At 35.4% G+C, this 17,475-nt stretch overlaps 1 protein-coding gene across 2 annotated transcripts in view; it reads right to left on the bottom strand.

The window, feature by feature from the left end:
- Window positions 1–9,133: 9,133 nt before the first annotated feature.
- Window positions 9,134–17,475, bottom strand: part of NMD3 (NMD3 ribosome export adaptor) — a 29,128-nt gene continuing 20,786 nt past the window's right edge. For both annotated transcript variants that reach the window (XM_047785801.1, XM_047785806.1), the window contains exons 12-16: window positions 14,396–14,508; window positions 13,563–13,635; window positions 12,171–12,277; window positions 10,946–11,016; window positions 9,134–10,536 (exon numbers count right to left, since the gene is read on the bottom strand). In XM_047785801.1, the coding sequence (XP_047641757.1) occupies window positions 10,406–10,536; window positions 10,946–11,016; window positions 12,171–12,277; window positions 13,563–13,635; window positions 14,396–14,508 (495 nt within the window). In that variant the 3' untranslated portion in view covers window positions 9,134–10,405. The remainder of the gene's footprint in view (window positions 10,537–10,945; window positions 11,017–12,170; window positions 12,278–13,562; window positions 13,636–14,395; window positions 14,509–17,475) is intronic.

The raw sequence follows: 17,475 nt of genomic DNA, 5'->3' as shown, positions 1-17,475 counted from the left end.
TCGTGGCGCAGTGGTTAATGAATCCAACTAGGAACCATGAGGTTGCGGGTTCAGTCCCTGGCCTCGCTCAGTGGGTTAACAATCCGGTGTTGCCATGAGCTGTGGTGTAGGTTGCAGACGCGGCTCGGATCCTGTGTTGCTGTGGCTCTGGTGTAGGCCGGAGGCTACAGCTCCAATTTGACCCCTAGCCTGGGAAGCTCCATATGCCGCGGGAACGGCCCAAGAAATGGCAAAAAGACAAAAAGACAAAAAAAAAAATTTCCTCCTAACAAATCTTACATGAAAACCAAATATCTAAAAGTGAAGCTGCTAGCCTAAAGCACAGTTGGGAACAATTGCAACTAGGTCTTCTTGGCCTCCTCCAGCTGCCCAAGGTACCATTATTTAAACCAGTAAAACCTATAATACAGGTAAGAAAGGAGAATGCATGAGAATGAACCCAATAAAATTTTTGTATCCACCCACAACAACAGTGAAAGTAGCAGTGAAAGTCAGGCTGCTTTAAGGAATCTATAGGAATATATCCACTATGACCTTAACTTTAACCCTCTCTGATGGTTGGGGGAAGGGAGGTTGACTATTTCTATAATCAGCAAAGCTATTATCCATCAACAACTACTTAATGAAATGAATTTTAAAGATGTAGAGACTATCAGTTAGGTATTGCCAATAATGCTCCATAAGAAACCACCCCAAAACTCAATGGCTTAACAATAGTCAATTACTATTGCACTCAGGGGCTTAACAGTTGTTTAGGGTGACACTGCTTAAAATGATCCATGCTGAGCTCAGCTGAGGAGGCAGTGTTTACCCAGGGTATTTTTTCTCATAGTAAAGGCAGAAGGATGGGAACATGTGCAAATAAGCAAGTGGATATCTTCTTACCATATCCACTGACATCCCAATGCCAAAGCAAGTCACACAACCATACCCACAGTTAAGGGACAAAGAAATACACTCCACCATGAAGACTGGGGAAATATAAGGGTATATGTTACTTACAGAGGAATTAAGACTTGTGTGCAACAATTTAATCTACCACACTCAGAAGACCTGAAATCTCCCAAAATATTTCCTCCATCTGACATGCTTTGCTTAAGCCTCTGGTCCCTAACAAAAATGAAAATACTCCTGGGAGTAACATTTTACTCCATAACTACTTATTGTCCCTTACAATGAATATCAGACCATCTCCTATGAAAAGAGAAAAAAAGGAAACACGACTAGGGAAGGCAAAAAGTAAGGGACTGGGGAAACGACCCCAAACAAACTTTTTGCAATATTACAGAATTTACCTAGAATCAGAGTCTCACAAAATAAAAGGCAAAATGCCAAGATGGAACTCTACAATCAGAACACATATTTTTAATATCCTCTGTGAAACACAGAATTCCACATTCCAGACTATTCAGTGTCACTACCCAGGAATCTGTCTTGTAACACTCCACAGAGACTTCTACAGCTTTCTTTTATGCTGACACCCTAGAATTCAGATGAACACTGATTTATCTCAGCCTCTGTCAAGTTGTGAGCCCCTCAATATTATTCTGATCCAAATGTATAGATACAGGAAGACTATTATATATTATTTTACACTTCTTGAACACTGCCCAACAGTTTATCCTTCTGATTATAGGTTACTTTCTCTGTGTAGGTCATTTGTACTTCTCTGTCCACATGATCATTTACAAATAGCATTTGTGCTATTATATACAATAAAGTACCCCGGGGGAAGAAAACAATTTACAGTGTGTTAAAACGAACAGTTTGTGTGAACACTACAACAGTGTTATTAACACTGTTAACATCGTCTGCAGTTACCTACTTAGCACCACTCACATAAAACTTACTGAGCTTAGAATTAGATGCAGGTTTTGTTTCTGTAAACAGGTAAAATGTTCTTGACCAACATGAACAACTCTCCCTACAAATGCCATTTAATGCCCCTCTAATGCCCTTAAGGTCTGCTTGCTTTCTCATTTCATGGACGGACTCATAAAGAATTGTTTAAAGCAAAACTATACCTATTTTTTCAAAATACTAAGTTCAATCAGATCATGCTACTAACTACATATTTGAGGACCTATGCATTGTATCCACGTTGTCTTAAAGAAATGTACAGTGCAGTTAGAGAGAAAGAAAAATACATACAAAAATAGAAATAGGAGTTCCCATCGTGGCTCAGTGGTTAACGAATCTGACTAGGAACCATGAGATTGCGGGTTCGGTCCCTGCCCTTGCTTAGTGGGTTAACGATCCGGCGTTGCTGTGAGCTGTGGTGTAGGTTGCAGACGGGGCTCGGATCCTGCGTTGCTGTAGCTCTGGCTTAGTCCGGGGGCTACAGCTCTGATTCGACCCCTAGCCTGGGAACCTCCATATGCTGTGGGAGCGGCCCTAGAAAAGGCAAAAAGACAAAAAAAAATAGAAATAACTTAGGAAGCATATAAAAACTAAGTCAGTCAGACAGTAACTGCTACAGAACTTCAACAAACAGATCACTGCGGTCTGGGCCTCATCTACTTAAGCCTAGAAAATATTAAGTGAAAAGAGAAAACATGTCAATCATTAAGAATACTAAGACTGTATAATAGACACTCCTAAAAACTGTACCACATGATATCTTTCTGGAAAGGATTTTTGCAATGTGTCCTGAGATTATTCTGACATGTTCTTTGACAGTAATTTCATTCCTAAGAAAATAATGAGCAAAATGGACAGATTTTTACAGGAATAGGAAAAAGGAAAAAATCTAGCAATGACCAACTTCAGAGACAGGGTAATTAAACTTCGGCAAATCAGTCTACCAACTGTAATGCCAGGATAATACTGTGCAACAACCACAAACCCTCAGTGCCACATAACGTTATCACTCACGTGTCTGAGGTTAGTTGGGAGTTGGCTCAGTAATTCTGCTGATCTTGGCTGGGCTTGCTCAATGTCTGAGGTCTGGCTGGCTTCATACAGGACGACTGGAGCAACTTGGTCTGTGCCACCTGTACCACTTTCTCCGACACTCAACCAGGTATGTTTTCAGTTAAGACAGAGGCACTAGCCCTCCTAAGTCCTAAACTCAGAACGTTTACCTCATGCTCACGACCCAAATCCAGAGAAGAGTAGAAGGGCACTACAAATTTACATCAGGGGTCAATAAACTATAGGCTACAGGCAAAATCTAACCCACTGTATGTATTTTTTAAAGTTTTGTTAGAATACAGACACTTCCCTTCACATATTGTCTATGGCTCTTCCATGCTACAATAGCAGAGTAGTCGTGACAGAGACCGTATGACCTGAAAACCCTTAAATATTTATTATTTGGTCCTATTGTGAATTACAGATAAAGGGAATGGACACGGGGAAGAGTAAAGAATTGGGGCCATTTCTGCAATCTACCAGTGGTATATTGTTTTATTATTAAATATGGTTAAGTTTGTAATAGCTTGGAAAAAGTTTATAAGATGATATTAAAGAGGAAAAAAAGGTACAAAAATAGTATGATCTCACCTCTACAAAATCATATATAGTAAGTTACATACATGTATTTTCATATATATTTTTAAGGACAAGCCACAAATGAATACTTCCAAAACACGTATCTGATAAATGACCTGTATCCAAAATATACAAAGAACTCTTAAAACTCCCTAAGATTATAATTACCACTGCTGTATATTAGATATGAAAGTTGTTAATATTTTTTCTATTTCTTTAATTTATGAGATAATGGAGGCTCACTAAACTTACTGGGATAATCACTTCATGATGTATGTAAATCATATCATTATGCTATATATATTTTAAACTTACATAGTGCTGCATGTCAATTATATCTCAGTAAAACTGAAAGGAAAAAACAATTTAAAAATGTCACTTTGGAGTTCCCATCATAGCTCAGTAGAAACAAATCTGACTAGTATCCATGAATCCCTGGCCTTGATCAGTGGATTAAGGATCTGGCATTGCTGTGAGCTGTGGTGTAGGTCACAGTCGTGGCTCGGATCCAGTGTTGCTGTGGCTGTGGTGTAGACCTGTGGCTACAGCTCCAATTCAATTTGACTCCTAGCCTGGGAACCTCCATATGCTGAGGGCAAAGCTCTAAAAAGACAAAAAAATAAAAAATAAAAATGTCACTTAGCTGTACAACAGAAATTAAAAGTGTAAATGAATTACACTTTTAACAAAATAAATTTAAAAAAATAAAACAAAAATGGGCCAAAGATCTGAACAGACACCTAGATATACAGATGGCAAACAAGCATATGAAAAGATGCTTATCATCTTTTGTCAAAAGGGAACTGCAAATTAAAACAATGAAACAACCAAATGCACCTATTAGAATAGCTAAAATCCAAAAAGCTAACAATACCAAATGCTGGCAAGGATGCAAAGCAACAGAGAATCTTATACATTGGTGGTGGGAATGCAGAATGGCAAGCCATTTTGTAAGATAGTTTGGCAGTCTCTTCATAACCTAAACATAGTGTTACCATAAGAGCCAGAAAGGTAACTCCTGAAAAAAGAAAAAAAAAAAAAACATGACAGAATGATGAACTGAGAATGAATAGGCTATCTCAGAGTTTTTTTGACACCATTTCGTGATTCCTTAGTTCACACAATGACTCAACTGTGGCTCATTTATTTTTAAGTTAATTGGTCTATTTTTAGGAAAACTGATCTCTAGGAAAATAAGCCAAGAGCAGACTGAACATAGGTCCAAAACAAGGAAAACACAAAATCTGCTCAAGGAGTTATGTTATGATATGAGCATCCATGAATGAAATCAAATATATGGAGTAAAACCTGTCAAAAGGACAAAGGAGCCAGATTGCTGGGGTACCCACTAGCCAATTCTGAAACAAGTAAGCATCAAAAGAAAAATTAACTCATCGATAAGAAAACAACCTGATTTTTTGGAGTTCCCATCGTGGCGCAGTGGTTAACAAATCCCACTAGGAACCATGAGGTTGCGGGTTCGGTCCCTGCCCTTGCTCAGTGGGTTAATGATCCGGCGTTGCCGTGAACTGTGGTGTAGGTTGCAGATGCGGCTCGGATCCCGCGTTGCTGTGGCTCTGGCGTAGGCCGGTGGCTACAGCTCCGATTCCACCCCTAGCCTGGGAACCTCCATATGCCGCAGAAGCGGCCCAAAGAAATAGCAAAAACACAAAAAAATAAAATAAAATAAATGGCTAAGGTGACATTTAAAAAAAAAAAAAAAGAAAGAAAACAACCCGATTTTTAAAAGCAGGTAAAGGTTGTGAATAGCCATTCTACTAGTTAAGATACGCAGATTACAAGCTTTATTAGGCATACAAAGTGTTCCCATTGTGGCTCAGTGGTAATGAACCTGACCAGAATCTATGAAGACACAGGTTTGATTCAGGCCTCGCCCAGTGGGCTAAGGATCTGGCATTGTCATGAACTGTGGTGTAGGTCACAGACGCGGCTTGGACCTAGTATCACTGTGGCAAAGGCCAGCAGTTTAGAGCTCCAATTCAAATCCTAGCCTGGGAATTTCCATATACTGCAGGTGCGGCCCTAAAAATACAAATAATAAATAAATAAATAAACAAGCAAGCAAGCAAGCATATGACAAGGTATTCAACATAATAAGCCATTAGGGAAATGTAAATTAAAACCACAAAAGGACACAACTATCTACCTATTAGGATGGTTTTAAAAAATGACCACCATCAAGTGGTGGTAAGGACACACAGTAACTGAGATGTTCACACGCTGCTAGTGGGAAGGCAAAAATGCACAACCACTTCGGAAAACAGTCAAATATACAACTACTGTAACAATTGCATCCCTAATTATTTGCCCAAGTAAAATGAAAATCTGTACACAAATGTTCACAGCAGCTTTACACCTATCATCAAAATCTGAAAATTCAAATGTGCCTTAACAGGAGAATGGATAGACTATAGTATATCCATACAATGCAATATTATTTAAAATAAAAAGTAACAAACTTGTAATATACCACACCTTAGATCAATCTAAGTTCATCATGCTACGTGAAAAAAACCATACTCAAAAGGCCACTTACTATATGATTTCATTTACATTTTTTGGAAAAAGCAAACCATAAGGCTAGAGAACAGACTGGTCATTCATTGGTGGGGGTTAAGGAGAGGTGAAGGGTTTGAAAACAAAGGGAATTTGGGGGGGAGGAGGTGTGAGGGATGATAGAAATTTTTTTGGATTTTGATTATAGTGGCGAATACAATCTATACATGTTAAAATTCAAAAAACTGTAAATGAGAGCATAAGCTTCATCATTTGTAAGTTAATGTATTTAAAAAGAAAAATCAAGTTAAAATAACAATTGCAAAGGATTGAATCCTTCAATTCCTTCAAACATAAAACCAAATAATAACCCAAGAATGTTTGGGAACCTCTGGGCTAACTGACAGCACATGTCTCCTGATGCAGTGCATTGAGAATTTAGTATTATGTCTGAGGTAGTCCTCCTGAAAGGGCTTAACCTAAATTTAACCAGGAGAGAGATGATTGGGATCCTTGCAGGAGACGGGATTGAGATGGCGGAATAGAAGGACTGGAGCTCAACTTCTCTCACAAAAACAACGAAATTTCAACCAAATGCTGAGCAACCTTCAACAGGGAGAAGAATGTAGGGAGACAGAAGGACCATGTGGACCAAGGGCGCAGCAAAGTCCCAGGATGATAAGCCCCCAACCCCCGCCCCCCCGCCCAGGGCCTCGCTGAGAGGACTGGAAACTTCCAAAAAGGTGTCCTATTCCAGAAGACAAAGAGGAGACCACATCAAGAGGTGGCGATTTTGGGAAAATCTGGCCCCACCTATCAGCGTTGAGAAACCCCAGGCCAAACAATAATCCAGGTGGGATCACAGCCCCATCAATCAGTAAACAGGCTGTCCCAGGCACACAGCTGCCTCTAATCTCATTCAGAGACAAAGGCCCACCCACCAGTGGCCCCCTGCCCCGCCGCTGCTGATAGGAACTTCAGCCACAAGGGGGGCAGACACAAGAAGCAAGAGAGGCTACAATTCTATTGTCTGCAAAAAGGACACCACACCAAAAACCTATAAAAATGAAAAGACAGAGAACTATAACTCAGATAAGGGAGAAAGAAAAAACCCCAGAAAAACAGCTAAGTGATCTGGAGATTCTCAGCCTCCGGGAAAAAGACCTTAGACTGTTGATGCTGAAGATGATGCAAGACACTGGAAATAAACTGGAGGCAAAGATTGATAGTTTACAGAAAATACTGAGCAAAGAAATACAAGATTTAAAACTTAAGCAAGCAGAGATGCAAAATACAATAACTGAAATAAAAAATTTATTAGAAAAAAATGTATGTATGTGTATGATTGAGTCACTTTGCTATACAGCAGAAATTGGCACAATACTGTATGTAAATCAGCTGTAATTTTTAAAAATTGCACTTAAAAAGATTATTGTCTGAGAATTGTAGAAATGGAAGGAAAAACATCTAGACAACAAAGAGCTTTATGTCCAAACTAAGGAGCTTGGATTTATTCTGCAGAATCACTGAAAATCTGCAAGCAAGGAAATTACAAACACACATTTGCTGTCCATGATTCCTTTATTCCAAAACCAAGGGAGCATTTTATGATTACTTAATTTCTACCTTCTTTGTTTGTCTGTTGTTTACTTTTGCTGCAAAAAAACAACTGTTGCTAAAATGTTTCTTCTCGTTACAAATGATTTTCAGTGACAGGGGATGTTTCAGTCTGAGGATGTATTTGTGAATACCAATTAGTTAAGGCCCTCAGGGTCTGTGCTATTCCATTACAATAAACATCAACCACCTTTTAAAAAAAATAATAAATAAATAAAATAAATTTAACCAGGAGAAAAACCATCAGACAAACCTACAAAACAACTGGTTTATATACTCTTTGAAAATGTCAATTACATTAAAAAAAAAAATCTCGGGAGCTGGTCCAGAGGAAAGAAGTCTAAAGAGATATTGGAACCCAATGCAACACACAATCTTAGATATTTTTTCTAAAAAAGATTTTATGGTTGGGAAAACTGACAAAATCTCAGTGTGGTCCACTGATCAGATAACAATATTGTGTCAATGTTAATTTTCTGATTTTGATCATGTGTAATGTGACATTAAGGAAAATTCCTTGTTTTGGAGGAGGAAAAAAACATTTAGGGGGTTACTCTTACATGGCTCAGGAAAAAAATAAAGAGAAGGAAAGATGTAAATCAACTATACTTCAATAAAACTTTTAAAAAGTTTTTTGAAAAGAAAATGAGGTTGTATTCACATTTGGCAGATCCCAGTGAAGATCCAGGAATTCTCTGGAATATTCTACAACTTTTGTCTGAAATTATGTCAAAACTAAAAATAAATTATCTTTAAAAGTAAATATTCTTTGGGTTAAAAATAACAGATCAAGTTATCTAAAGTATGGGAATCAACATGAAACATTTACTAAAATTATAAAGAGTCATGGGAAAACTCTTGGCACTTACTCAGCACTGACCAGGGAAGTGTGTCTAAGCACAAAGTTGGGAATTCTGGGTTCTACTGTGGCGAGGAATTAGCTTAATGTTGTTAAACCTCTGAACTACAGAAGCAACTCTCTCCCCTCAACTGTATCCCTGTTCATCAAGTGACTTTTGCCTATACAACAGCAGCTTCAGGTGCAGATCTGGCTACCAAAAAAAAAAAAAAAAAATCCATCATACTGACTTAGAAATTATTCATACTTATAAAACTGGGTTAAATCAGGGTCCTGTGATTTTGATTAATACAAGTATGCTCAAATCCTATCCCTCTGGGACATCAACAAGAATATTTTGGGATGCATAAGCCTGGGAACTATACTCTCAAATGATAGATTCATTAAGGCTGTATAACTCTGTGCATACTCTTGGCTAACAGCTTTTTTCTTAGCTATATTCCCTTATCTTGTCACTGCCTTCTTTTGACCAAAGATTTCATTACTCATAAAGACACAAAATCAAAATGAGTAAGACTAAAAGTTAATGTGGGAAACTGTATTTTTCAGTGGGAAAATCATATGACAGGTACTTAACACTGATTATACTTTGGAAAACTGCATGAAATTTAAATATGACACTTATATAATCACTTCAAGGAGACAAAAAAGGGGGAGGACATTTTTATTTTCATGCTTTTTAAAGTCTTGACATAGAAGGAGTAAACAGATCACAAATTAAAACTTGAAATATGCAAACAGAAAAGGAGCTACTTTATTGAAAGGATAGGCCTTTCTTTATAACTTCAGAATGAGAGTCTAATTTTTAAAAAAGGAGAGTGTTCTATTCAGCACATACTCAATTTCCTTATTTAATGATATATATTAAATTTATGAATTAGCTTACTTTTGGCATGCTTAGTAAGTCTGATTTTGCTTACAAAAATAAGATCTTAATACTTCATTTTCAGAACACTTCAAAATCCAAGCCAATGCTTTTCCAAGATGAGGAAGGCATTCCTCATTCAAATCTGATTCGTGCGTGGTTTTATAAAGCATGAAGATTATTTTTTATTACTTCATCATTTATATGCTAGATTCTAATATTCTTTTTGATGGTGATGTGTTCAATGATAGAAACTTACATAGAAATAATTCCTTCTCAACTTGTAAACCACAATTTTAAAAGTAAAATCCTTGAAGTGATAAGACATTTTTATGACACAAGCAGCTACTGCACTAAGCTAGTAGCACAGTCCAAAACAATACAGATACAAATTGTTATTTAACCTTTAAATATTCTGTTTTTGCTATAAATCTACAAATATTTTAAATATACTTTCTTCTGCAAAAAAAAAGATAATCCCCAGCTTATCAGCTTTTAAAGATGTAAATATTATGAATAAAAAAAGATTCACTTTCCCACTAAATCGTCTAAAGATAAACTGAACCCCAACTTTCCTGTCCCAAAGACATAAAATGATCTGAAGTGGATCAAAGTGCATAGCTAGTTCATATTAAAATTATTTTCTTTGTATGCTATCTTACTAAAGTAATCAATATAAAAAGAATGTAAATGCCTGTTTTATGCTGGAAGATTGTAATTCAATTCCTTGTAATTTAAGGAATTACAACTTGTGGGCTTTTAAACCAGAGCTAAAGTACTACTAGTGAAACTGCTGGTGTCTCATAAAAGAGAAAGCTGATAAAATTCCCTAAGTAAAATGGCCTAAATATCAATAATAATTACATTCTCCATAATTTTTTATCTAAAACTTCAAAGCCATCACTCTTTTTCAGTACTTACAGTGAGCAACCAAAATACTCATATTTTTTCAGGTTTAAAACTAAATTTCTCCTTTCTCAATATGAAGGCATAGACAGTTATTTTTTGTCCAGCATCCTGAGCCTATGGATGTGGAAACCATCCACAATATCTCATCATGTCATCATCAATTCACCTTCTTCACCAGTAGCATCTTGAGAAATATGAAGGTCTTCAAGCATCTCAGCCAGACTAATTCGAGGTGCTCCTTCATCATCTGTATCACTTTCTACAGGAATGGTTGGATCTATGAAAAAATATAAAGAGGAATTTCAAATAAATACAAATAGGAAATATGCAAATACCTGCCCCTACCATCACTACCATTATTTAACCATATTATATCTGGAGCTCTTAATATCATATCTAGAGCAGGCCTTTAAATATGCACTGAATGATTAAATTTGCATAAATGTATGAATAACTATCCAGTTGTATAGGGGTCAGCAAATTGAGATCATGCAAGGATACAAACGATATCAAATATAGTATAGTAAACAATTTCATAAGTTTTACTGTTCTACAAGTTTGGGGGAGGGGCAAATGTAAAGAATACAATAAAAGTCAGGTAAGGAATCAAAGTTTAAGATACAAAAATACTCACACTAGAGTAATATATCTATATAAAGAAGATGAAATACTCTTAAGATACCAACCTCTGTAAATATTCACATTTTTTCTAATTGCTTCATCTTCTTCAAGATCTTCAAGGAAATCCTGGTATTGCCTACAGAAGGATAAAGAAACATTTAAATATTTCACCTTTACCAGGAAAAGTACAACATTGGTTTTTTTTCCATTTTTAGCATTATACAATAAATGTGCTCCAAGTATTAAAATCTTTAAAAATAACTAAAAGTCAAATATGCATATTAATTAAATATCTGACAAGATTTTTAAAAATCCTTTCAAAAAGAATAAAAAAAATACACACTTGACTATGAGGTGACATTAAATATAAGACAATGAGAAGACCCCTTCATAGTTTACCCTCCCCCTCGAGATATACCACCAAGGTGAAATACACACTAGAGATGAAGTAGTCAAATGTGTACTTATAACATCTATTTAACATTATATACTTATGCATATTTACCTATTTTAAATTACACTATGAGATTATATTTTAGAAATATTGCTGTTTCCCACTCACATTTCATTACACAATTTTATTTAAACTCTTCTCTTTTTTTGGTCTTTTTGTCTTTTTTTTTAGGGCCGCACCCACGGCATATGGAGGTTCCCAGGCGAGGGATCGAATCAGAGCTGTTGCTGCCGGCCTACACCAGAGCCATAGCAAAACAGAATCTGAGCTGCGTCTGTGACCTACACTACAGTTCATGGCAATGCCGGATCCTTAACCCACTGAGAGAGGCCAGGGATTGAACCCACAACCTCACGGTTCCTAGTCAGATTCGTTTCTGCTGTGCCATTACAGGAACTCCATAAACTCTTCACTTTTTAGACATCAGTGTTAATTGATGTCATCAAGGCCACTATTCCAATCATCAAATACACTTTTCTAGAACACAATATCTCCATTTCTCAAGTTGTTTGAAAAATAGCATACCTGATATTAATGAGCTATTTTATACTAAGTCATAAGTACTTGTATTTATGAGATCCACAAGATAATTACTCATTATATTTTAACTTTTCAAATGATTCATCTACAAAAATACTGCAATATTCTGGTTATAACCCAGGAATAAAAACTAAATCTGTGTTAAATGTCATTATATCTGTGTATATCAATCCAAACAACATATTGAGTGCAAGGATCACTTTATGTGATGACTATTCTTTATGATAAAAACCATAAAGATTTATCATCAAGATTTCCTTTGAAGCAACCTAACAAAGTTTAAAGAAAAACGTGACCTTTCATTATCTGTATCCATGTTTTCTCTATCTCTTGCAAGTTCTTTCAGTTTCCAGTTTCTACGACGCTGACGTTTGGTACGGTCATAATTCTTCTTGATTAATACCTCAAAGTACGAGAAATATTTGCAAAGTTACAAAAAAATGGGAAGTAGGTTACAGGGCCTCAAAACTGCCACTGTTGTCACTGCTGTGGCTCTGGCTACAGATGTGGCATGGGTTCAATTGTTGGCCTGGAAATTGTTGCATGCAGCAGAAAAAAAAAAAAAAAAAAGTTTATGGGTATACCAGGAAGACAATAACTAAGGACAGTGGGGAAAGGAGTAGGGAAGAAGCAGTGCCAAGAGAACTTTTAACAGTTTTATTAATGTACTTAATATTTTATCAGAAGGCATTTTGCCATTTTTGTATAATTGTTAAAATTTACTAACAAATTTTCCAGTGACTAAAATGTAAAAACTTTAATACCAAAAATTTCATGTTTCTGGTGTCTTCTTTCCTTATACCAAAGTTCAGTTTTCAGCTACCACTCACATAAATCACTGTCACAGGCAGATACTTTTTCTATCTTTTATTCCAATAAGCTGTATGTATTTTTCACAACTGCATATACTAGAACAATTTAATAAAGTGTGGAATGAATGAAAATAATTTTACAATACAAAATCTTGTAAGATTGTTGTGGTCTTCTCTTATGATCTTTTGAGAAATGCGTATTTAGACTTAAACCTAAATGCTTCTATTTCAAAAGTTATTAATTAATAAAAAAGTTGGGTGGTGGGCAAAGTCCTTCTTATATCATGACTTTATTTTTGCCCACAACTAAAGAGATCAAAGTTTATTTCAAAAGATTATTTAAACAATCAGGAGATAGTCTTTTACATTTCACATTCACTGTTGTTCGTGATGCTTATAAACTCACTTTAGAATTTAAAGTAATTTTTTTCAGAAGTAACATTCTTTCTCTAAGACTTGATACTGTGAAGATTATTTTCAGCAACAATTATATATGAACCTGAATGACGGTTTTAACTCTTCAACGCCTTCTTAACAATGCATGAATTAAGCTCAGCCTTCAAGAATTAAACATGAATAAATTCTAAAGGTCATCATTTTTAGCTGCAAATTTATTCTTGCTCTATAGAGTATCAAGCATTTTGACAGAATGAAAATTTGATTACAAGAGCAAAAAACTCAATATCTTGGATTTTACCCACCAAGAGTAATTATTTTAAATGAAAGTTTTGTTATTATACCTCAACTGCAATTTCAAAAGAAAGCTCTGAATTGATTTATTATTTTCAAAAGTGCAAACTCACGCATCTTAACCATACCAGTTACATCAATCCTCTTTAACACAAGAAAAAAAGGAGAAAAATTCTAAAGTCTTACCACATCTGGGATTCTATCTGACTTCATTTTGTTGACATGTTCATCATTTAAGTTACAGTTGGCCAAATCAAACCTGAAATGAAAACAATGAAACTCTTAATTACAAAAGCATTTACTCTTTCCACTTAACTATTTTATGGATGACCACCTAACAGTTTCTCCTAAGATAAAACATTTAATATGCTTTCCCACTTTAAAAGTTTTACAGTGTACTATACAGTGAACAGACTTCTACAGGTTCCAGTAAGGATAATGCATTCTTTCTCTGAGTTTCACATATCATCCACTATTGCCCACTTAACCATATACTTACAAAAGTAAAACAGACTAATATATCAGTCTAACATTAGGATCCAGTTAAATGCTTCCATTTAGTTTTATAAACAACAAAAATCACCTCTCATTCTCCAGTAAAAAGAACTGAAACCCTAGGAGCAAAAGTAATGTTTAAGGTACGCTTATAAGCTCTGAATCAGAATGGACTATCCTATGACTGTAAAGACCCCTTACATATAGCTACCATATTGAAAAAGTGAAACATTTTAAAATTGCATATGTATAATAATAAAAGCTACCTGCTCCCCAAAAGACTATAATCACAAAACTTCAGGGTTCAAGAACTCGAAATCTTGTAAAAAATGACTCTTGAAGATGATGGCCAAAACAAATTACTATGGGTTTCTGTCCAATCAAGTTTAATTTAGTTATCAATAGTAAAATGAGCTAATAACTCTTAAAAGTTCTTTTTAGAATAAACAAGGTTAGTATTTTAGATAGCTTTGCTGGCTCCCAGAAAAAAATACGCAATCGAAATACTATAAAATAATACAAACCCCAATACCAGGTCTCCAGGATTTAGAAGATGTCCCAAATGAGTGCGACAAAAATACTGTTTATCTGTATTCATTTCAGATGTTTTCTGTACCCAGACTTCCCCGAGGGTATGCTTAATAGGAAAGAAAATGAACTGTTCAATAACCTAAGCATAACCTAAAAAGCATCTCACAGAAATGTTAAATAAAATATTGGCTTTGGTTGTCTAATTTTCATTTTAAAGACAGAATTGTTTTATTTTCCGTATCTCTGAAACACTACAAAATTAACATATTACAGAACTTTGAGTACAGAAAAAGACTCATAAGTAATTCACAAAATATTTTTGTTAAGATTTAATTCAAGGCTTTTATAAAACACTAATATTTTCACCTAAAAAGACATGTGTAGAATCTTTCAAAAAATGTTTTCATAGGGAGACAAGCAAAAAGAATAAAAGTAGAGAAATCTTAAATCCAGAAAAGACAGAATTAAGCAATTGCAAAGAAGTGAAAAGAAGAGGTAGAGACAGAGGAAGAAATTGAAATGACAGGTCCTAGATTTAGGAAAAAAACTGGGAAAAAAGTGAATTACCAGAGAAAGACTAAATTCTAGCTAAATGTATTTTTGAAAATGAAGAAAATATAATATCTAGTTTTACATATGCCTGAGGGGAAGTGGTGGTATTAAATGATGTTTTTGCTCTTAACATATTAAATTTATTGTAAATAAAAATATGAAAAGTACTTCTTCAATTTCCACTGATTTCCCCCAAGATACAATATTTCCTCAATAAAAGTGAGCACTGTTAGCATACAGTTTGAGGGGTCTCTAAATATTATTTCACAGTAGAAGAAATCAGACTTACATCCTTGAAGAAATACCTGATCTCAGATATGGGGATTTTGGAACACCTAAATGTTGTGGTGTTGTGCCAGAAGTTAAGGATGCTTTCAAAGACTAGGAGAGTCTGGAGTTCCCGTCATGGCTCAGTGGTTAACGAATCCAACTAGGAACCATGAGGTTGCGGGTTCAGTCCCTGCCCTCACTCAGTGGGTTAAGGATCCAGCGTTGCCATGAGCTGTGGTGTAGGTTGCAGACACGGGCTCGAATTCCATGTTGCCGGGGCTCTGGCGTAGGCCAGTGGCTATAGCTCCAATTAGACCCCTAGCCTGGGAACCTCCATATGCCGTGGGTGCAGCCCTAGAAAAGATGAAAAAAAAAAAAAAAAAAGACTAGGAAAGTCATGTCAAATGGGCACAGGAATAGGCCTATTTCTATTAAGGAAATTGAGTCAATAATTAATAATCAGAAAGACAAACAGAAAGCACTAGGCCCAGATGGATTCACTGGTGAATTCCATGAAACATTTAAGGTAGTAATTACATTATTCCTCTACAATCTTTTCCAAAAAATAGAAGCAGAGAGAATACTTTCTAACTTATTTACAAGGCCAACATTACCTTAAAACCAAAACCAGAGAGAGATGTTATAAGGAAAGCAAACTAGAGACTGATTTCTCATGAACACAGATTCAAAATTCTCAACAAAGCATAAAAGAATTGTACACAATGACCAAGTAGGATTTATCCCATATACAGTCTGGTTCCACATTTGAAAATCAAATTGATGTCACCCATCAATCACGTCAATAGGCTAAAAAGGAGAAAAAAAAAATAACATGATGATAGCAATAAAGAAAAAGGATCTGACAAAATCCAATACCCATTCATGATAAAAATTCTCAGTAAATTAGAAATAAAGGAGACTTTCCTCCACTTAATAAGGAATATGTTTTAAAAACTTACAACTAACATAATACTTAATGGTGAGAAACTTGGAGCTTTCTCACTAAGAGCAGGTATAAGGCAAGACTGTCTCCTGTATCTCACTGGAAACAATAGCTAATGCAAAAGACAAGAAAAGGAACTGTATATAGATTGGGAAGGAAAATATAAAATTATCTTTGCAGATGACATGATCATCTATGTAGCAAATTCAAATAGACCAAAAAAAAAAACCTTCTGGAGTATAGGTTACAGGATACAAGGTTACAAACAAAAGTCAGTTATTTTCCTACATACCAAATAAAAAAGTAGAATCTGAAACACTGTATTTACATTAGCACTCATTTACATCAGCACCCAAAAAACTGAAATACTTAGATATAAATCTAACAAAATATGTATAATACCTGTATGAGAAAAATTAAAATTCTTGTGAATAAAATCAAGGAACTAAAACAGAGAGACTGTCCATGTTCATGTATAAAAAACTCAATACTGTTAAAATTTAAGTTCTGCCCACTTAATAGATTTATGCTATGCTAATTAAATTCCCAGTAAGTTAAAGCCACAGAGGTGTAATATACAGCATAAAGAATATGCTCAATAACACTGCAGTAACTGTGTAAGGGGAGAGATGGTTATTAGACTTATCATGGTGATCATTTCATAATACAAGCAAATCACTTGGTAGTACACCTGAAAACAACATACTATTGTATATCATCTATGTTTAAATTCAAAAAAAAATCCCCACAAGTTATTTTGTGGATAGTAACAACTGATTTTAAAGTCGTACAGAGAGGCAAAAGATCCAGAACAGGCAACACAATTTTGAAGGAGAACAAAGTTGTGGGACTAACACTACTCTACTTCAAGACCTACTACAATGCTACAGCAATAAAGACACTGTGGTACTGACAGATGAATAAACAAACAGAGCAATGAACAAAATGAAGAGCCTACAAATACACCCACATAGACACAGTCGAATGATCTTTGACAAAGGAACAAATGCAATACAACGGAGCAAAGGCAGTGTTTTTTAAATAATGGTGCTGGAACAACTGGATACTGGCATGCAAGAAAAAAAAACCTAGAGACAAACCTCATACCCTTCAAGAAAATGTATTCAAAACGGATAGACCTAAATGTAGAACACACAACTCCAAAACTTCTAAAAGATAACAAAGGAGAAAAATCTAGCTGACCTTGGGTTTGGCAATAACTTTTTAGATACAACAACAAAGGCAAGATTCATGAAAGAACAGATGATAAATTGGACTTCATTAAACTTAGAAACTTCAGATCTGAGA

The sequence above is a fragment of the Phacochoerus africanus genome, chromosome 1 (genome assembly GCF_016906955.1).
Source record: "Phacochoerus africanus isolate WHEZ1 chromosome 1, ROS_Pafr_v1, whole genome shotgun sequence".
Lineage (NCBI taxonomy): Eukaryota > Metazoa > Chordata > Mammalia > Artiodactyla > Suidae > Phacochoerus > Phacochoerus africanus.
Note: the sequence above shows the minus strand (reverse complement) of the source record. Positions and strands in the feature narration are given on the sequence as shown.